Raw genomic sequence first — 13,690 nt, forward strand, 5'->3', positions numbered from 1 at the left:
CAAGTTCTGCAATGAGCTATATGAGCTATTAATATAAGAGGCAAGTAAGACACAGTCTCTGTATTCAGGTAGTTGACAATCTGGTGAGGGAGCTGAAAACTAACTCAATTATGAGATCTTGATGCATAGGATGAGAAAGGCATAATGGCTCTAAGGAAGAGGTTGGGAAACTTTGGTTGTTTGTTTTTTTTGATGAAGTAGATCTTGAGAGGGACCTTAAAACATGAATAGAATGTTACGCTGGAGATTTACGGTGCTGATGGAGTAGAAGAGGGGATGATAGTGCATCCCTGAAGGCAGATCATCTGCAGAATAGATTGAAAAAGATACGGAGGGGAGAATTAGTTAGGTATACTGAGTGCTAACAGTTTGAATGGGTTGAAATAAAGTATGTGTGTAGCTAAGACAAAATGGAAACGAAGCTGGGATCTAATTCCATAGGATGTTGACTACTGGACAAGATATTAGAACTTTATTCTGAGGCCAGGAGTGGTGGCTCACACCTGTAATCCCAGCATTTTTGGAGGCCGAGGCTGGAGGGTAGATTGAGCCCAGGAGTCCGAGACCAGCCTGGGCAACATAGTGAGACCTCGTCTCTACAAAAAAAAAAAAAAAACATAAAAGAAAAATTAGCAGGGCATGGTGGCATCTGACTGTAGTCCCAGCTACTCAGGAGACTGAAGTAGGACAATCGCTTGAGCCCAGGGGTTTGAGGTTGCGGTGAGTTATGATTGTGCTACTGCACGCCAGCCTAGGCAATAGAGTAAGACTCTGTCTCAGAAATAAACAAAAATCATATTGGAAAATCATATTGGATTACAGTCTATTGTAAAAAAAAAAAAAGAACTTTATTTTGTGTAAAGTGGTTGTTTGAACAGGCGAAAACCATGATTATATCTGGAGTACAGGAATATTATTTCTGTCAGTAGTGTATTGCAGATAAGAGAGAGGGGAGTTGGAAGTACAATAGTGTAGTTAAAGATACTAAAATGAGATTTTAAATTGAGACAGTAAAAATGCATAGATAGGAGAAGCACTGAGGATGTAGAATTGATAGGATTTGGTAAAGGAATAAAGGAATGAATAAATGTAAAAGATTAGGAGTCTCTGTGTCCATACGTGGCTTTGCAGAATGACACTGGAGAAGCAATTTCACCGTGCTTGGCCTCAGTCTTATTATCTGTAAAAACATTGAATTAGATGATACTTAAGGAATTAGAACTGCATGGTCACACAATTTTGAGGATTTGTACTTGAGAACCAGAGGAGCAGGGAGAGATAATTGATGCCATTAAATAAATAAATATTAACAATGTCTGGATACTTTCTGGACAGCCCTTGTGTATCTTATAGTACCTTAAATCAGCAGCTGGATTGGTATGGTGAATAGAGAAAAAATGTTTTATTAGGTTTCCTTGCATTTTTCTAAGCCATACGCCTTGGGATGGGCTGCTCATTCTTTCCACCATCTTCAACTGTTCTATTCTGAGGATTTACCAAAAGGGAAAAATAATCTTAGTAACTTTTTTAGAATTTTCCTTAGGTAAACATAAAGTGAGGGACAGTCACATAGTTATGACCCCCTCAATATTTTTATATAGGTAAAATCAAAGTACAATACATATCAGGTGAAAAAATGCATAAAAAGGCAATATGCAAGCTTGCAAGGTATACTTGGGTGAAAAAGGGTAGACCTGTCTGTTTTGCTGTGAGAACTAGAGGAACAGGGAGAGAAAAAAAGTGAGTTTAAGAGCTGATTTTAAGTATGAATCTTAGGTCTTTTAGTACTTTAGCTTGTAAAGCGATGTCTTCTCCCCCACTTACTACTTTTCTGGGTCTCTGTACACATGCAATCAATAAATGATCCATTGAAAACTCAAGTCTGACTCTACAAAGTGCCATAATCCAGGAAGAGCTCTGTAATCATCATCACTGTCCCTACTTTCTCTCCTTTTGTTCACTTCTACCAATTGAAATCAAGTTTTTATCTTGCTTCTCTACTAAAACTACCCTGGAGACACAAAGACCTCTCAGCTATTAAATTCACTGGTCACTTGTTGACCCTTTCTTTTCTTTCCCTTTCTCTCTGGCATTTTGCACTACTGGCTCTTCCCATCTTCTCGGCACTCTCTCACATTGGACTTCTGTGACACTATTCTCTCCAGCTTTGTTACCCATCTGTTCCTCTCAGTCCCCACTGCTATTGCTATAGTTTAAGTCGTGATTGTTTCTGGTTTAACCATTTAATAGTCTTCTGGTTACATTGCCACCAGAGTTATATAGCTAAAATCCATCCACCATTCCACTGCCAAAATAATTTTTCTTTCTTTGTTGTTGTTGTTGGGTTTTTTTTGGCTAAAGGACATGGAACCTCTTGAACCTATTTTTTTTTTTTTTGCTATTAAATCTTTTATTGCTTTATTATTATTATTTTTATTTTTTATTTTTTGAGACAGAGTCTCACTCTGTTGCCCGGGCTAGAGTGAGTGCTGTGGCGTCAGCCTAGCTCAGAGCAACCTCAAACTCCTGGGCTTAAGTGATCCTACTGCCTCAGCCTCCTGAATAGCTGGGACTACAGGCATGCGCCACCATGCCCAGCTATTTTTTTTTCTATATATATTTTTAGTTGGCCAGATAATTTCTTTCTATTTTTAGTAGAGACGGGGTCTCACTCTTGCTCAGGCTGGCCTCAAACTCCTGACCTCAAGCGATCCACCCACCTCGGCCTACCAGAGTGCTAGGATTACAGGCGTGAGCCACTGTGCCCGGCCTTTATTATTATTTTTAATTGACACAATAATGTATGCATTTATGGGATGGGGTGGTTTTTGATAGGTATATACAATGTGTAATGATCAAATCAGGATAATTAGTATAACCATCACCTTGAATACTCATCATTTCTTTGTGTTGGGAACATTCAAAATCTGCTCTTCTAGCTATTTGAAAATATACAGTAAATTGTTCATTATAGTCATCTATAGAACACAAGGACTTATTCCTCCTATTTTGCTGTACTTGTATTTGTTAACCAACCTTTGGCAATACCCCTAACCCCCGACCCTTCTCCACCGCTAGTAACCCCTATTCTATTCTCAAAGTCATTTTTCTAAGCCATTATTCTATTCATGTTCTTCAATGAGTAAATCCTTAAATGACTCCCCATTGCTTGCAGGATAGAACCCAAACTTCATAGACTGTCACACAAAGTCTCTGCCTACCACTCCAGTTTCATCAGTTGCTATATTCTTTCCTACATTTGACAACACAGCAAACTGATATGTTTATTTATAGATCATGCTCTTTTATTCCTCTGGGTCTTTGTTCCCTTTATCTGGTCTCAAATGTTCTTGCTCTCCCTTGCCTGCTTGGTGAACACTCGCTAATCTTTCAAGATTCAATTTATGCCATTTCCTTTATGAAACCTCTCTGACCACTCCACACACTGGTAGAATTGGGCTCTCCCTCATTTGTGTACTACAGTACCCAGTAAATACTTCTACTGTAATGTCTATGACACTTTGCAATTTATTCACTTTTGCTTTTCTCTTTGAGACTCTAAGTTGCTCAGGGATAAGGACTGTGTCTTAAATATTCTTATATTCCCAATACTCCTGGCACATAGCTTTCATTAAATTTTCTTTTTATCCATACAATGCAGTGGCCTTTAGGATAGTCACAAATTTGTGAAAGCATCACTACAATTAATTTTAGAACATTTTCATTACCCTGAAAGAAATCCTTTGCTCCTTAGCTACCATCTCTCCAATTTCTTCATACCTCCCAGCTTTAGGCAACCAGTAATCTACTTTCAGTCTGTGTATTTGTGTATTCTGGACATTACATGTATATGAAATCACATAATATATGGCCTTTTGTGTCTACCTACTTTTGCTCAACATAGCATTTTCAAGGTCCATCCATATTGTACTTTGTATTGGTTTTTTTTGCTGAATTATATTCCATTGTATGGATATACTACATTTTATTTATCTGTTCATCAGCTGATGGACATTTGAGTTATTTCCACTTTTTGGCTATTATGAATAATGCTGCCATGCAAGTTTTTCTATGGAAACATGTTTTCAATTCTCTTGGATATATACCTAGGAGTGGAACTGTTGGATCATATAGTAACTCTATGTTTAACCTGTGAGGAATCACCAGACTGTTTTTCAAAATGTTGCATAATTTTTTAAAAATTGGGGTGAAATTCATAAAAGTTCCCATTTTAAAAGGTATAATTAAGTACCATTTAGTACATTCACAAAGTTGTGCAATCACCACCTCACTCTAGTTTCGTAACTTCTCCATCACCCCAGAAATACACTCCATACCTATTAAATTGTCACCCCCCACTCTTTCCTTCCCCACCCCTGGCAACTGCTAATCTGTTTTCTGTCTCTATGAATTTGCCTGTTTTGGATATTTCATATAATAGGAATCATGCAACATGCAACCTTTTGTCTGGTTCTTTCACGTCGCATAATGTTTTTGAGGTTCATTCAAATTGTAGCATGTATCAGTATTTCATTCTGTTTTGTGGCTGAGTAATATTCCACTGTATTTATATACCATAACTTGCTTACCTACTCATTTGTTGATTGACATTTGGGTTGTTTCCACCTTTAATCAATAATGAGTAATGGTTCTATAAACATTTGCGTGCAAATTTCTGTGTAAATGTATGTTTTCATTTCTCTTGGGTATATACCTAGTAGTGGAATTAAAGGATTATATTGTAAATCTATATTTAGCTTTTTGAGGAACTACCACACTGTTTTCCACAGTGGCTGTACCATTTTATAATATATTCTCACCAGCAATGTATGACAGTTTCTATTTCTCCACATCCTTGCTAAAATTTGATAATTTTCCTTTATTTTATTATAGCTATCCTAATGGGCATGATGTGATATCTCATTGATGTTTTTGTTTGCATTTCCTTAATGACCAAAGATGTTGAACGTTTTTCATGTGCTTGGCCATTTTTTCATTTTCTCTGGAGAAATGTCTATTTAATTTCTTTGCCCATTTTTTAATTGAGTTGTTTGTCATTCTGTTGATGACTTGTAAGAGTTCTTCATATTTTCTGAATACTGAATTCTCATTGGATATATGAGTTGCAAAAATTTTCTCCCATTCTGTAGGTTGTCTTTTCAGTTTCTTGATGATGTCCTTTGAAGCACAGGAGTTTTTAATTTTGATATCCATGTAATCTTTTTTTTTTTTTTTGGTTGTGCTTTTGGTGGCATATCTAAGAAATCATTGCCTAATCCAAGGTCAGGAAGATTTATGCCTACATTTTCTTGTAAGAGGTTTAAAGCTTAAGCTACTATATTTAGATATTTGATTCATTTTGAATTAATTTGTGTATATTGCATGAGGTAGGGGTCCAAATTCATTCTTTTGCATATGGCTATTCAGTTGTCCCAGCACCATTTGTTGGAAAGATTATTCCCCCTCCCATTGAGTTGTCATGGACATCATGGCACCCTTGCCAAAGAACAATCAACCATAAATGTGAGTTTTTTTCTGTAAATTGTCAGTTGTATCCATTGATCTATATGTCTATTCTCAAGTCAGTACTACACTGTCTTGATTACTGTAGCTTTGTAGTAAGTTTTGAAATCGTGAAGTAAGAATCCTCCAATTTTTTCTTTTTTTTTTCAAGAACATTTATTTCCATGTAAATTTTAGTATCAGTTTGTCAATTTCTAAAAAGAAGTCAGCCGGTGTTTTGAGAAAGATTGTGTTGGATCTGTAGATCAATTTGGAGAGCACTGCCATCGTATCAATATTAAGTTTTCTGAACCATGAAAATGGGAAATATTTTCATTTATTGAAATCTATTGAATTTATTGAAATTCAATAATTTTTGTGGTTTTCAGAGAATGAGTTTTGTGCTTCTTTTGTAAAGTGTATTCCTATGTACTTCGTTTTCTGATACAATTATAAATAAAACTGCTTTCTTCATTTTATTTTTGGTTTGCTCATTGTTACTGTATAGACACAGAATTGATTTTTATACATTAATCTTTTATGCTACAGCCTTGCTGAGCTCTTTTATTAGTTTTAATAGTTTTGTAGTAGATTCCTTAGGATTTTCGGTACACAAGATCATGTCATCTGTGAACAGAGATAGTTTTACTTCTTCCTTTCCAATCTTGATTTCTTCTATTTTTTTTCTTGTCTAATTGCCATGACTAGACCTTCCAGCATAATGTTAAATAGATATGACAACAGTGGACATCCTTGTCTTATTCTTAATGTTAGGGGGACAGCATTCAGTCTTTTCACCATTAAATATAGTAGCCGTGGGTTTTTTGAGAATACTTTTTATTAGTTGAGGAAGTTTCCTTCATTTTTTTTTTTTTTTTTGAGACAGAGTCTCACTCTGTTGCCCAGGCTAGAGTGCCATGGCGTCAGCCCAGCTGACAGCAACCTCAGACCCCTGGGCTCAAGCAATCCTCCTGCCTCAGTCTCCCGAGTAGCTGGGACTACAGGCATGCGCCACCATGCCCGGCTAATTTTTTCTATATATTTTTAGTTGTCCAGCTAATTTCTTTTTATTTTTTTTAGTAGAGACGGGGTCTCGCTCTTGCTCAGGCTGGTCTCGAACTCCTGAGCTCCAATGATCCACCCGCCTCCGCCTTCCAGAGTGCTAGGATTACAGGCGTGAGCCACCGCGCCCGGCAGAAGTTTCCTTCTATTCCTAGTTCACTGCATGTTTTTTAAATCACATATGATGTTGAATTTTGTCAAATGCTTTTTCTACATTGATTGGGATGATCATGTGTCTTTGTCTTTTATTCTATTGATATGATGTGTTATACTGATCAATTTTTAGATGATAAAGCAACCTGACATTCCTGGGTTAAATCCAAGTGAATATTCCTTAAATTGAATTCATTGTTAGCAAATTATATGAGGATTGGGTAAAAATTAACTCAAGAAATGGTCAAAGAAACAAAACTGAAAAATAATTTCCATTTTCAGATAGCAACTATAAGAAACATTGAAACTTTGGAAATAGAATTATTATTGTGTAAAGATTTAAAAAGAATATAAGTTTATAGCACTTTCCCACTCCTTGAATCTTATACTTTTCCTTTAAAGTCCTGGAACTAGATCTTCATGATATTCTAGATTTAATAACACTTAACAACCTGTCCTAAATATCCTTATTTTATAAAAATTACTGTAGTGCTTTCCTCATAGATTTGTTTTCTCTCTCTGTCTCTGTCTCTCTGTCTCTGTCTCTGTCTCTCTCTCTCTCTCACACACACACACATCCATCCCAAGCATTGTCCCAACTGAGAGTATCATTGCTATCTATCCTTCTTGGATATTTTTAAGTACTTGTATAAAAATGGTGCTAATTGGGAATATAGTGAAGTTATTTCTGATTTTCTGCTTAGTCTCTGCCCTTAGTGCTGTTAGAGCAAAGAGAAAAGACCCTCATAAAGAACCATAAGGACAGAAAAACTTACTTTTAATTGTGACCCCAAGAATTATTAGTATCTCTATTAGCAGGGACAAGGGCTTCATCTTCTAAGCAGCTCCTCTTCAATGTAACACAGGCAGAGCTAGGTGGCTGGCCCAAGAGCTTCCTCTTCTCAGGTCTGTGGGGGGGTCAAGAGTCAGTTGCTAAGCAACCATTTCCTTACTCTTGGGCCAATGAGCTGCCAGGAAATTCCTTTCAAGCTGGAATGAAGGCAGCAGCTGGAGAGAACCTGCTGTGGGAAGGAACCATATCTAGTCTGCTGTTCCTCTGGCTAGAGATAAGGGGTAGGCTTGAAATAAGTAGGGGTTGCTCTCTGATTCAAAAGGAAGAGACCAGAACTTTAACGTGTATATGTCCACACTAATGTGTAACTGTGTTCATAGTTGCTGGAAGTTCTTAATTTTATGTTACCTCTAGAGGTGCAAGCTATACTTACATAAAAAGACAATTAAGCACAAGAGCTTACCTGACATCATCTCTTAATCTAACATCTCTAGGCTATGAAGGACAAAAAACATATGATTCAAGGGTAATTAGTTCCTAATCTGGATGAAATTCTTTATCCTCTGTTCCATTTAGGAACTGCTAAGGATTTACTAGGACAAAGGCAAAAAAGATTATTTAAAAACACCTTCTTTACCACTTCAAAGAATATGAACATTTCACAAGTGAGTACCCTCAAAGTTTCCAGAAATCAAAATGAGTATTTAGGAAAAAGCCTGGAAATATTAAGAATATCCAAAGAATAAAGCTAGTTGAGAAATCATGCCTAAAATATATCCAACTTTTACAGTATGTCCACGTAATTACTTCAGAAATAGAATTTTATGGTCCTGAATTTATAGGTTTAATCTCTTTATTAGCTTCCCATTGCTATGGTAACAAATTACCACAAATTTAGGGTTAAAACAACAGAAAGTTATTCTTTTACCATTCTGGGGATCAGAAATCCAAAATGATCCTTACAGGGCTAAAATCAAGGACAGGGTTAATTCCTTCTGGAAGCTCTGGGTAGGAATCTATCCTTTGCCTGGAATTTCCTAGCTTCTAGTAGCTGCCAGCATCTCTTGACTTGTGATCACATTATTCAAATCTCTGCTCAGTCATCACTTCCCATCTCCTCCTATGTAGTTTAATCTTCCTCTGTCTCCCTCTTATAAGGACATTTATGATCGCATTTGGGGCCCACCAACATAATCCAGGATAATCTCCCCTTCTCAAGATTCTTAATCTCATCTGCAAAGTCCCCTTTTCCATATAAGGTAACGTGCATAGGCTTCAGGGATTAGGATCTGGGTATTTTTGGGACCATTATTCAGTCTACCACAGTCTCTAATGTGTTTTCCTTTCACCAAAAGATTTAAAAATGGAACTTTCCTAACTTCTATGCTTCTTAAAATTGCCTAAATAGAATTTATTTAAACTGTTTCAAATTATCATCCATTAAACATTCTCCTAATAATCTTTTTCTCAGTCCCCATTTGGATCCAGAATTATCAGCAGTTTTCAGCATATATTCTTGCCTTCTACTTTCACTGAAATTGAGGCCCTTTGACTCATGTTCCTTTGACTTTCTTTTTATTTAAAAATTTCCTTGAATCTCCACCTATTCATTCTTTTTCTAATTTATCCCAAAAGATGAAATGCCCTTCCTGTATTCTAAGCCCAAGTCTTCTCTAACTTTTGATGCTATCCACTAATACTTTCTCTAGTATTTCAGTCTATCTAACATACCTTTCTTTTCTCGTTTTTTTTTTTTTTATTTTGGTGTCGATCTTTTTTTGTCGCTATTCTTCTCCATAATTTAAACACTCATTCCACCTCTCCTAGAAAAACTTTCCCTTGACTCTGGCATCGTTCCAACTACTATCCCCTTTATTCTTCTTTTAGCCCCTAAACAGCTCAAAAGAATAGTCCACAATCATTGCTTCTGGCTTGTTGTCTCCATCTGATTCTTCAACTGCTTGTTTTTATTTTCACTAATTTACATAGACTATAGATAAAATTATCTTTTATCAGTTTTCATCTTACTTGATCTCTATGAGACATCTGTCATTTTGTACCACAATTGCTTTCTTGAAAATATATCACTGGTTTTTCTGAATATTGAATTATAATTATTTTTTTGCCCTCTTAAACAAACTTCTCATTCTTCTATCACTCTCTTACTCATTCATTCATATATGAATAGCTACTATATGCTAATGATGAATTGTAACTCTCTCTGAAGCATTCACTAATTTCACTTGTTCATTCCTTTTTTGGTCTTCACATTAAAATTAGGGCCTCCCCAGGGTAATTCCTTCTGTTTGCATGTGTTTTCCCTTAATTTGGCAACATCTTTATATGGATGCTTACTTAACATTAATTTACATTTTTTTATTCAGTCAATAAATATTTATGGAGAGCCTATTATGTGCTAGGTATTATATCATTCTCTGGGGATGGTGAACAAAAAGGCATATTTCCTGTCCTTGGGGAGTTTATAAGTCAGAGTGCAAGTAGATATTAGTAATCACAAAAAATGTATAATTATAAACTGTAAAAGTGCTTTATATAAAAATGAACACTGAGGGACATAAGGGGAAACTGAGGGTAAAGGTTGGGAGGGGTCAGAGTTAAGGAAGGGTTTACTAGGGAGTGATGGTTAAACTGAAATCTGAAGAATGAGAATATTCCCAGGTATAGCAACAAACATGTGAAAAGGCCATATGGTGAGAACAAGGTGTGCTCAAGAAAATGCAAACCTCTATGGTTTGATAAGGCTGGAACCAGAGATTGGGGGGTGATGGTGGGGGTAGAGCATGGTGTAAGACAAGGCTCCATTCTTAATGACTTGATTGTTGTAAGAAGACAGTATTAGTGAGCTTAGGCTGCCATAACAAAATCCTATAGACTGGATGGCTTAAACAACAGAAAATTTCTCACAGTTCTGGGGGCTGGATATGAGATCAGGGTGCCAGCATAGTCAGATTCTGGTGAGGGCTTTCTTCCTGGCTTGAGCAGGGCTGCTTTCTCTCCATGTCCTCACATGGCAGGGAAAGGTGGGGGGGAGAGGGATTGCCCTCTTCTAATGGAGTCACAGTCCTATCAGTCCCATCCTTATGATCTCATTTAACCTTACTTACCTTCTAAAGAACGTATCTCCAGATTTAGTCATGGTGGAGGTTTGAATTTGGGGGGGGGACACAATTCGGTCCACTAAAAAAACCACCCGAAAGTCATGAAATGATTTACAACAGTGAGATGACATGATCACGTTTGACAAGATAACTCTAGATGCAGTACAGAGAATGGACAGAAGAGGTACAAAAGTGGACATGAAGGCCAGTTAAGAAGTTTTTGCAGTAGTTCAGTTAAATTCAGACTGAGTTTATTGTGGTGCTCTTGGGACGTAAAGCAATTCCAGACTTATACAGGAGATAAAACTCAACAGTATAGCAATTCATTTGATATGAGAGTGAAGTTATAAGAGGTACTAGGGATGGTGCTTAGGTGTTTAGATTGACACCAACTGAATGAGTGATGGAGCCATTCAAAGAAATAGGAAAAACCAGAAGAATACCAAGTGTGGGGGAAAGATCATGAGCTCATGAGTTTGGTACATGGTATATTTCAGGTACTTTTGAGACATTAAATATTTAACACTTTTGAATGATAATGGTATTTCATCACAGTGATTAGTAATAAGTGCTGAAACAAATGTCACTTAAATACCAGTGCCTTAACATAATAAAAGTTCCAGTTCTTTGAGTTGACATGATAAAAGGCATAATCAATAGTGTAATGTTCCAAAGAAACCATAGGTGGAAGGACTGGTGCTAGGCTGGAGTGTAAACAGCTTCTCTGTTGAAGAGAAGGTGCCCAATATGATGCACTTTCCTGCAGACACCTTGCATTTAGTATTTCTAAATAAGAACTCAGTATCTTTCCCACATAATCTACAACTGCTCCTGTATTGTCTAATATTATTAATATTGCTATTTTCCTCCTTAATCATCCCGCAAAACCCTTATCTTCTTTTCTTCCTCACTTTTCTCCCAAAATCTATTCCATTACCAATTTTTATTGATTCTATCTTGGTAATGTCTCTTGAATCAAAGCCCTCCTTCTACTTCCATTGCCAATAAATGAGTGCATATTTTTACTACCAGCTCCAATGATACTTGTTGAAGCCTTCTTTCTCCCAGCTAAATAAATTTTTACATATCTCACAGCACTAAAAGAAAAAAAGCAGAGATAATAATAAAAATTGTCTTACTATGTTATGAATCATCCTTATGAGAGTGTCCTATTACTCAAAACATTCCATTCTTTATAATCCTTAGTGGGCTTCCCCCTCTTCTTCCTTTTCCCTTTTATTATTCTAAAGAAATATGTTCCAGGCCAGACGCGGGTGGCTCACACCTGAAACCCTAGCACTTTAGCTAGGAAGGATCACTTGAGGCCAGGACTTCCACACCAGCCTGAGAAACATAGCAAGACTTAGAGACTCCCTCTCTACAAAAATAGAAAAATTAGCCAGGCGGCGGTGGTGGGCACCTGCAGTTGCACTTACTCCAGAGGCTGAGGCAGGAGGATCACTTGAGCCCATGAGTTTGAGGTTGCAGTGAGCTATGATGATGCCACTCACTGCACTCTAGCCAGGGCAACAGAGCAAGACCTTGTCTCAAAAAAAAAAAAATGTGTTCCACATAATTATTTGCCCAATACATATAACACAGCAACTGAATTGCCAAATAAATGCGGATTTACCACATCCACTAAGTCATCCTTGTAGATGGTCTGATATTTAGAAATGCAATAAATTTAGCATCTCTTTGGATTTGCTTTGATGTAAGACTTCTGTTTCCCATATTACATTTTGGTTGTCCACAACTTCCTGGTTCTAAAAACTCTTGAGCAGCCCATAATGCCAATGAAATTTGTATTTTTTACAAGTTTGAGGAACCGCTTGCATATGGTCTGGAACCACTTCTCAATACTTTCACTTCTTGTGGTCTAATTTACCTGCCTACCAAGAGGAAAGCTTCAGATTATCTGGTAAAACACGCCCAGACGGGCAGTTAGAGCGAGTAGGGACAATTCGTGTTGGCGCACGGTCTCCTTCCACTTGCACATCCTCCAGTCCCGGAGGCAGCTGTTCGCCGGCTTGCTCCCCTGTCACCTGGCGCACCTACAGACCACGCCCTAAGGTCCTCCCAGCGCTGCGAGGCCGGCTGGAAGCGCGGGACACCTCCTTCCCCTCCTAGGCGTCAGCCCCATGCCCCGCCCCCGTCGAGAGGCGTCTCCAGCCCCCTCGCGCCCTGGCTCCACCCCTTCCAGCTCCCCAACGTCTTCGGCGTCGGGCCCGAGCCTGCGCCTGCGCGTGCGCCCTGGGGCCAAAGTCGGGGCGCGCCGTGGCTAGAACGCGGAGAGCGGCGGGCGGTGCAGCCAATGGGAGGCGGCGCTGCCTAGCGGCTGGGAGGCGGGGCCTGCGCGGGTGTTAGGTTAGCGCGAGGCGTGACCTAGTCGACAGGCTCTGAGGTGCTGCTGTGGCGGCGGCCGCCGGGCTGAGGCGGGTGGGAGCCGGAGCCGAGCGCAGGCTGAGGGAGGAGGGCGGCGACTGGAGAGCGGCGAGCGGCGAGCGGCGCGGGACGCGGAATCTCTTTCACTTTTTCCCTCCCGAGTGCCCCCTCCCAGCCCTCCCACTCCACACACACCCTGTTTGCCCGTGAGCCTGGGGAACTTGCAGCTTAAAGCCAGCCACCCCCACGGCAACATGTACCCCAGCAACAAGAAGAAAAAGGTGTGGAGAGAGGAGAAAGGTAACCGGCCCGTCGAGTCCTGGGGTGCGGGGGATGTGTGGTGGGGGCGGGGGTCAAGCTGTGTGTGTCGCGGCGCCCTCCGCCCGAGCTCCCGCCTCGCGCCCTCCCGGCCGGTGCCGCCTCCCTCGGTGTCCGCGTGTGCACGGGCGCGCGCACAGCGGCGTGCACGCGCCGCCCCCGGGCACCTGCAGCTCGCGCACGTGTGGGCGCACGCCCCTCTCTGCCACCCCCCGCGCCCGGTCACCTTCTCCCCAGGCGGGGCTGCCTTCGCCTGGTTCGCGGCTGGAGCCCCGCGCAGCAGCCCCGGGCGCGGCGCAAGTTTCTGTGAACCCCAGCTGGGACTTTGGCACTCCCAGCTAGGGTGTCCCGCGCCAGC

The 13,690-nt window shown here is 39.7% G+C and overlaps 2 protein-coding genes across 3 annotated transcripts in view; one reads left to right on the forward strand and one right to left on the reverse strand.

Moving 5' to 3' along the window:
* SEL1L2 (SEL1L2 adaptor subunit of ERAD E3 ligase) overlaps positions 1 to 7,624 on the reverse strand; it is a 94,109-nt gene extending 86,485 nt beyond the window's left edge. For both annotated transcript variants that reach the window (XM_045528146.1, XM_045528145.1), the window contains exon 1: positions 7,494 to 7,624. In XM_045528146.1, the coding sequence (XP_045384102.1) occupies positions 7,494 to 7,551 (58 nt within the window). In that variant the 5' untranslated portion in view covers positions 7,552 to 7,624. The remainder of the gene's footprint in view (positions 1 to 7,493) is intronic.
* Positions 7,625 to 10,758: 3,134 nt separating this feature from the next.
* The window catches only part of LOC123622261, a 40,156-nt gene continuing 37,224 nt past the window's right edge, over positions 10,759 to 13,690 (forward strand). The window contains exons 1-3 of the mRNA XM_045528437.1: positions 10,759 to 10,813; positions 12,636 to 12,934; positions 13,026 to 13,314. Coding sequence (XP_045384393.1) covers positions 10,759 to 10,813; positions 12,636 to 12,934; positions 13,026 to 13,314 — 643 coding nt within the window. The remainder of the gene's footprint in view (positions 10,814 to 12,635; positions 12,935 to 13,025; positions 13,315 to 13,690) is intronic.

Source organism: Lemur catta, chromosome 17 (assembly GCF_020740605.2).
Source record: "Lemur catta isolate mLemCat1 chromosome 17, mLemCat1.pri, whole genome shotgun sequence".
In the NCBI taxonomy this organism is placed as follows: domain Eukaryota; kingdom Metazoa; phylum Chordata; class Mammalia; order Primates; family Lemuridae; genus Lemur; species Lemur catta.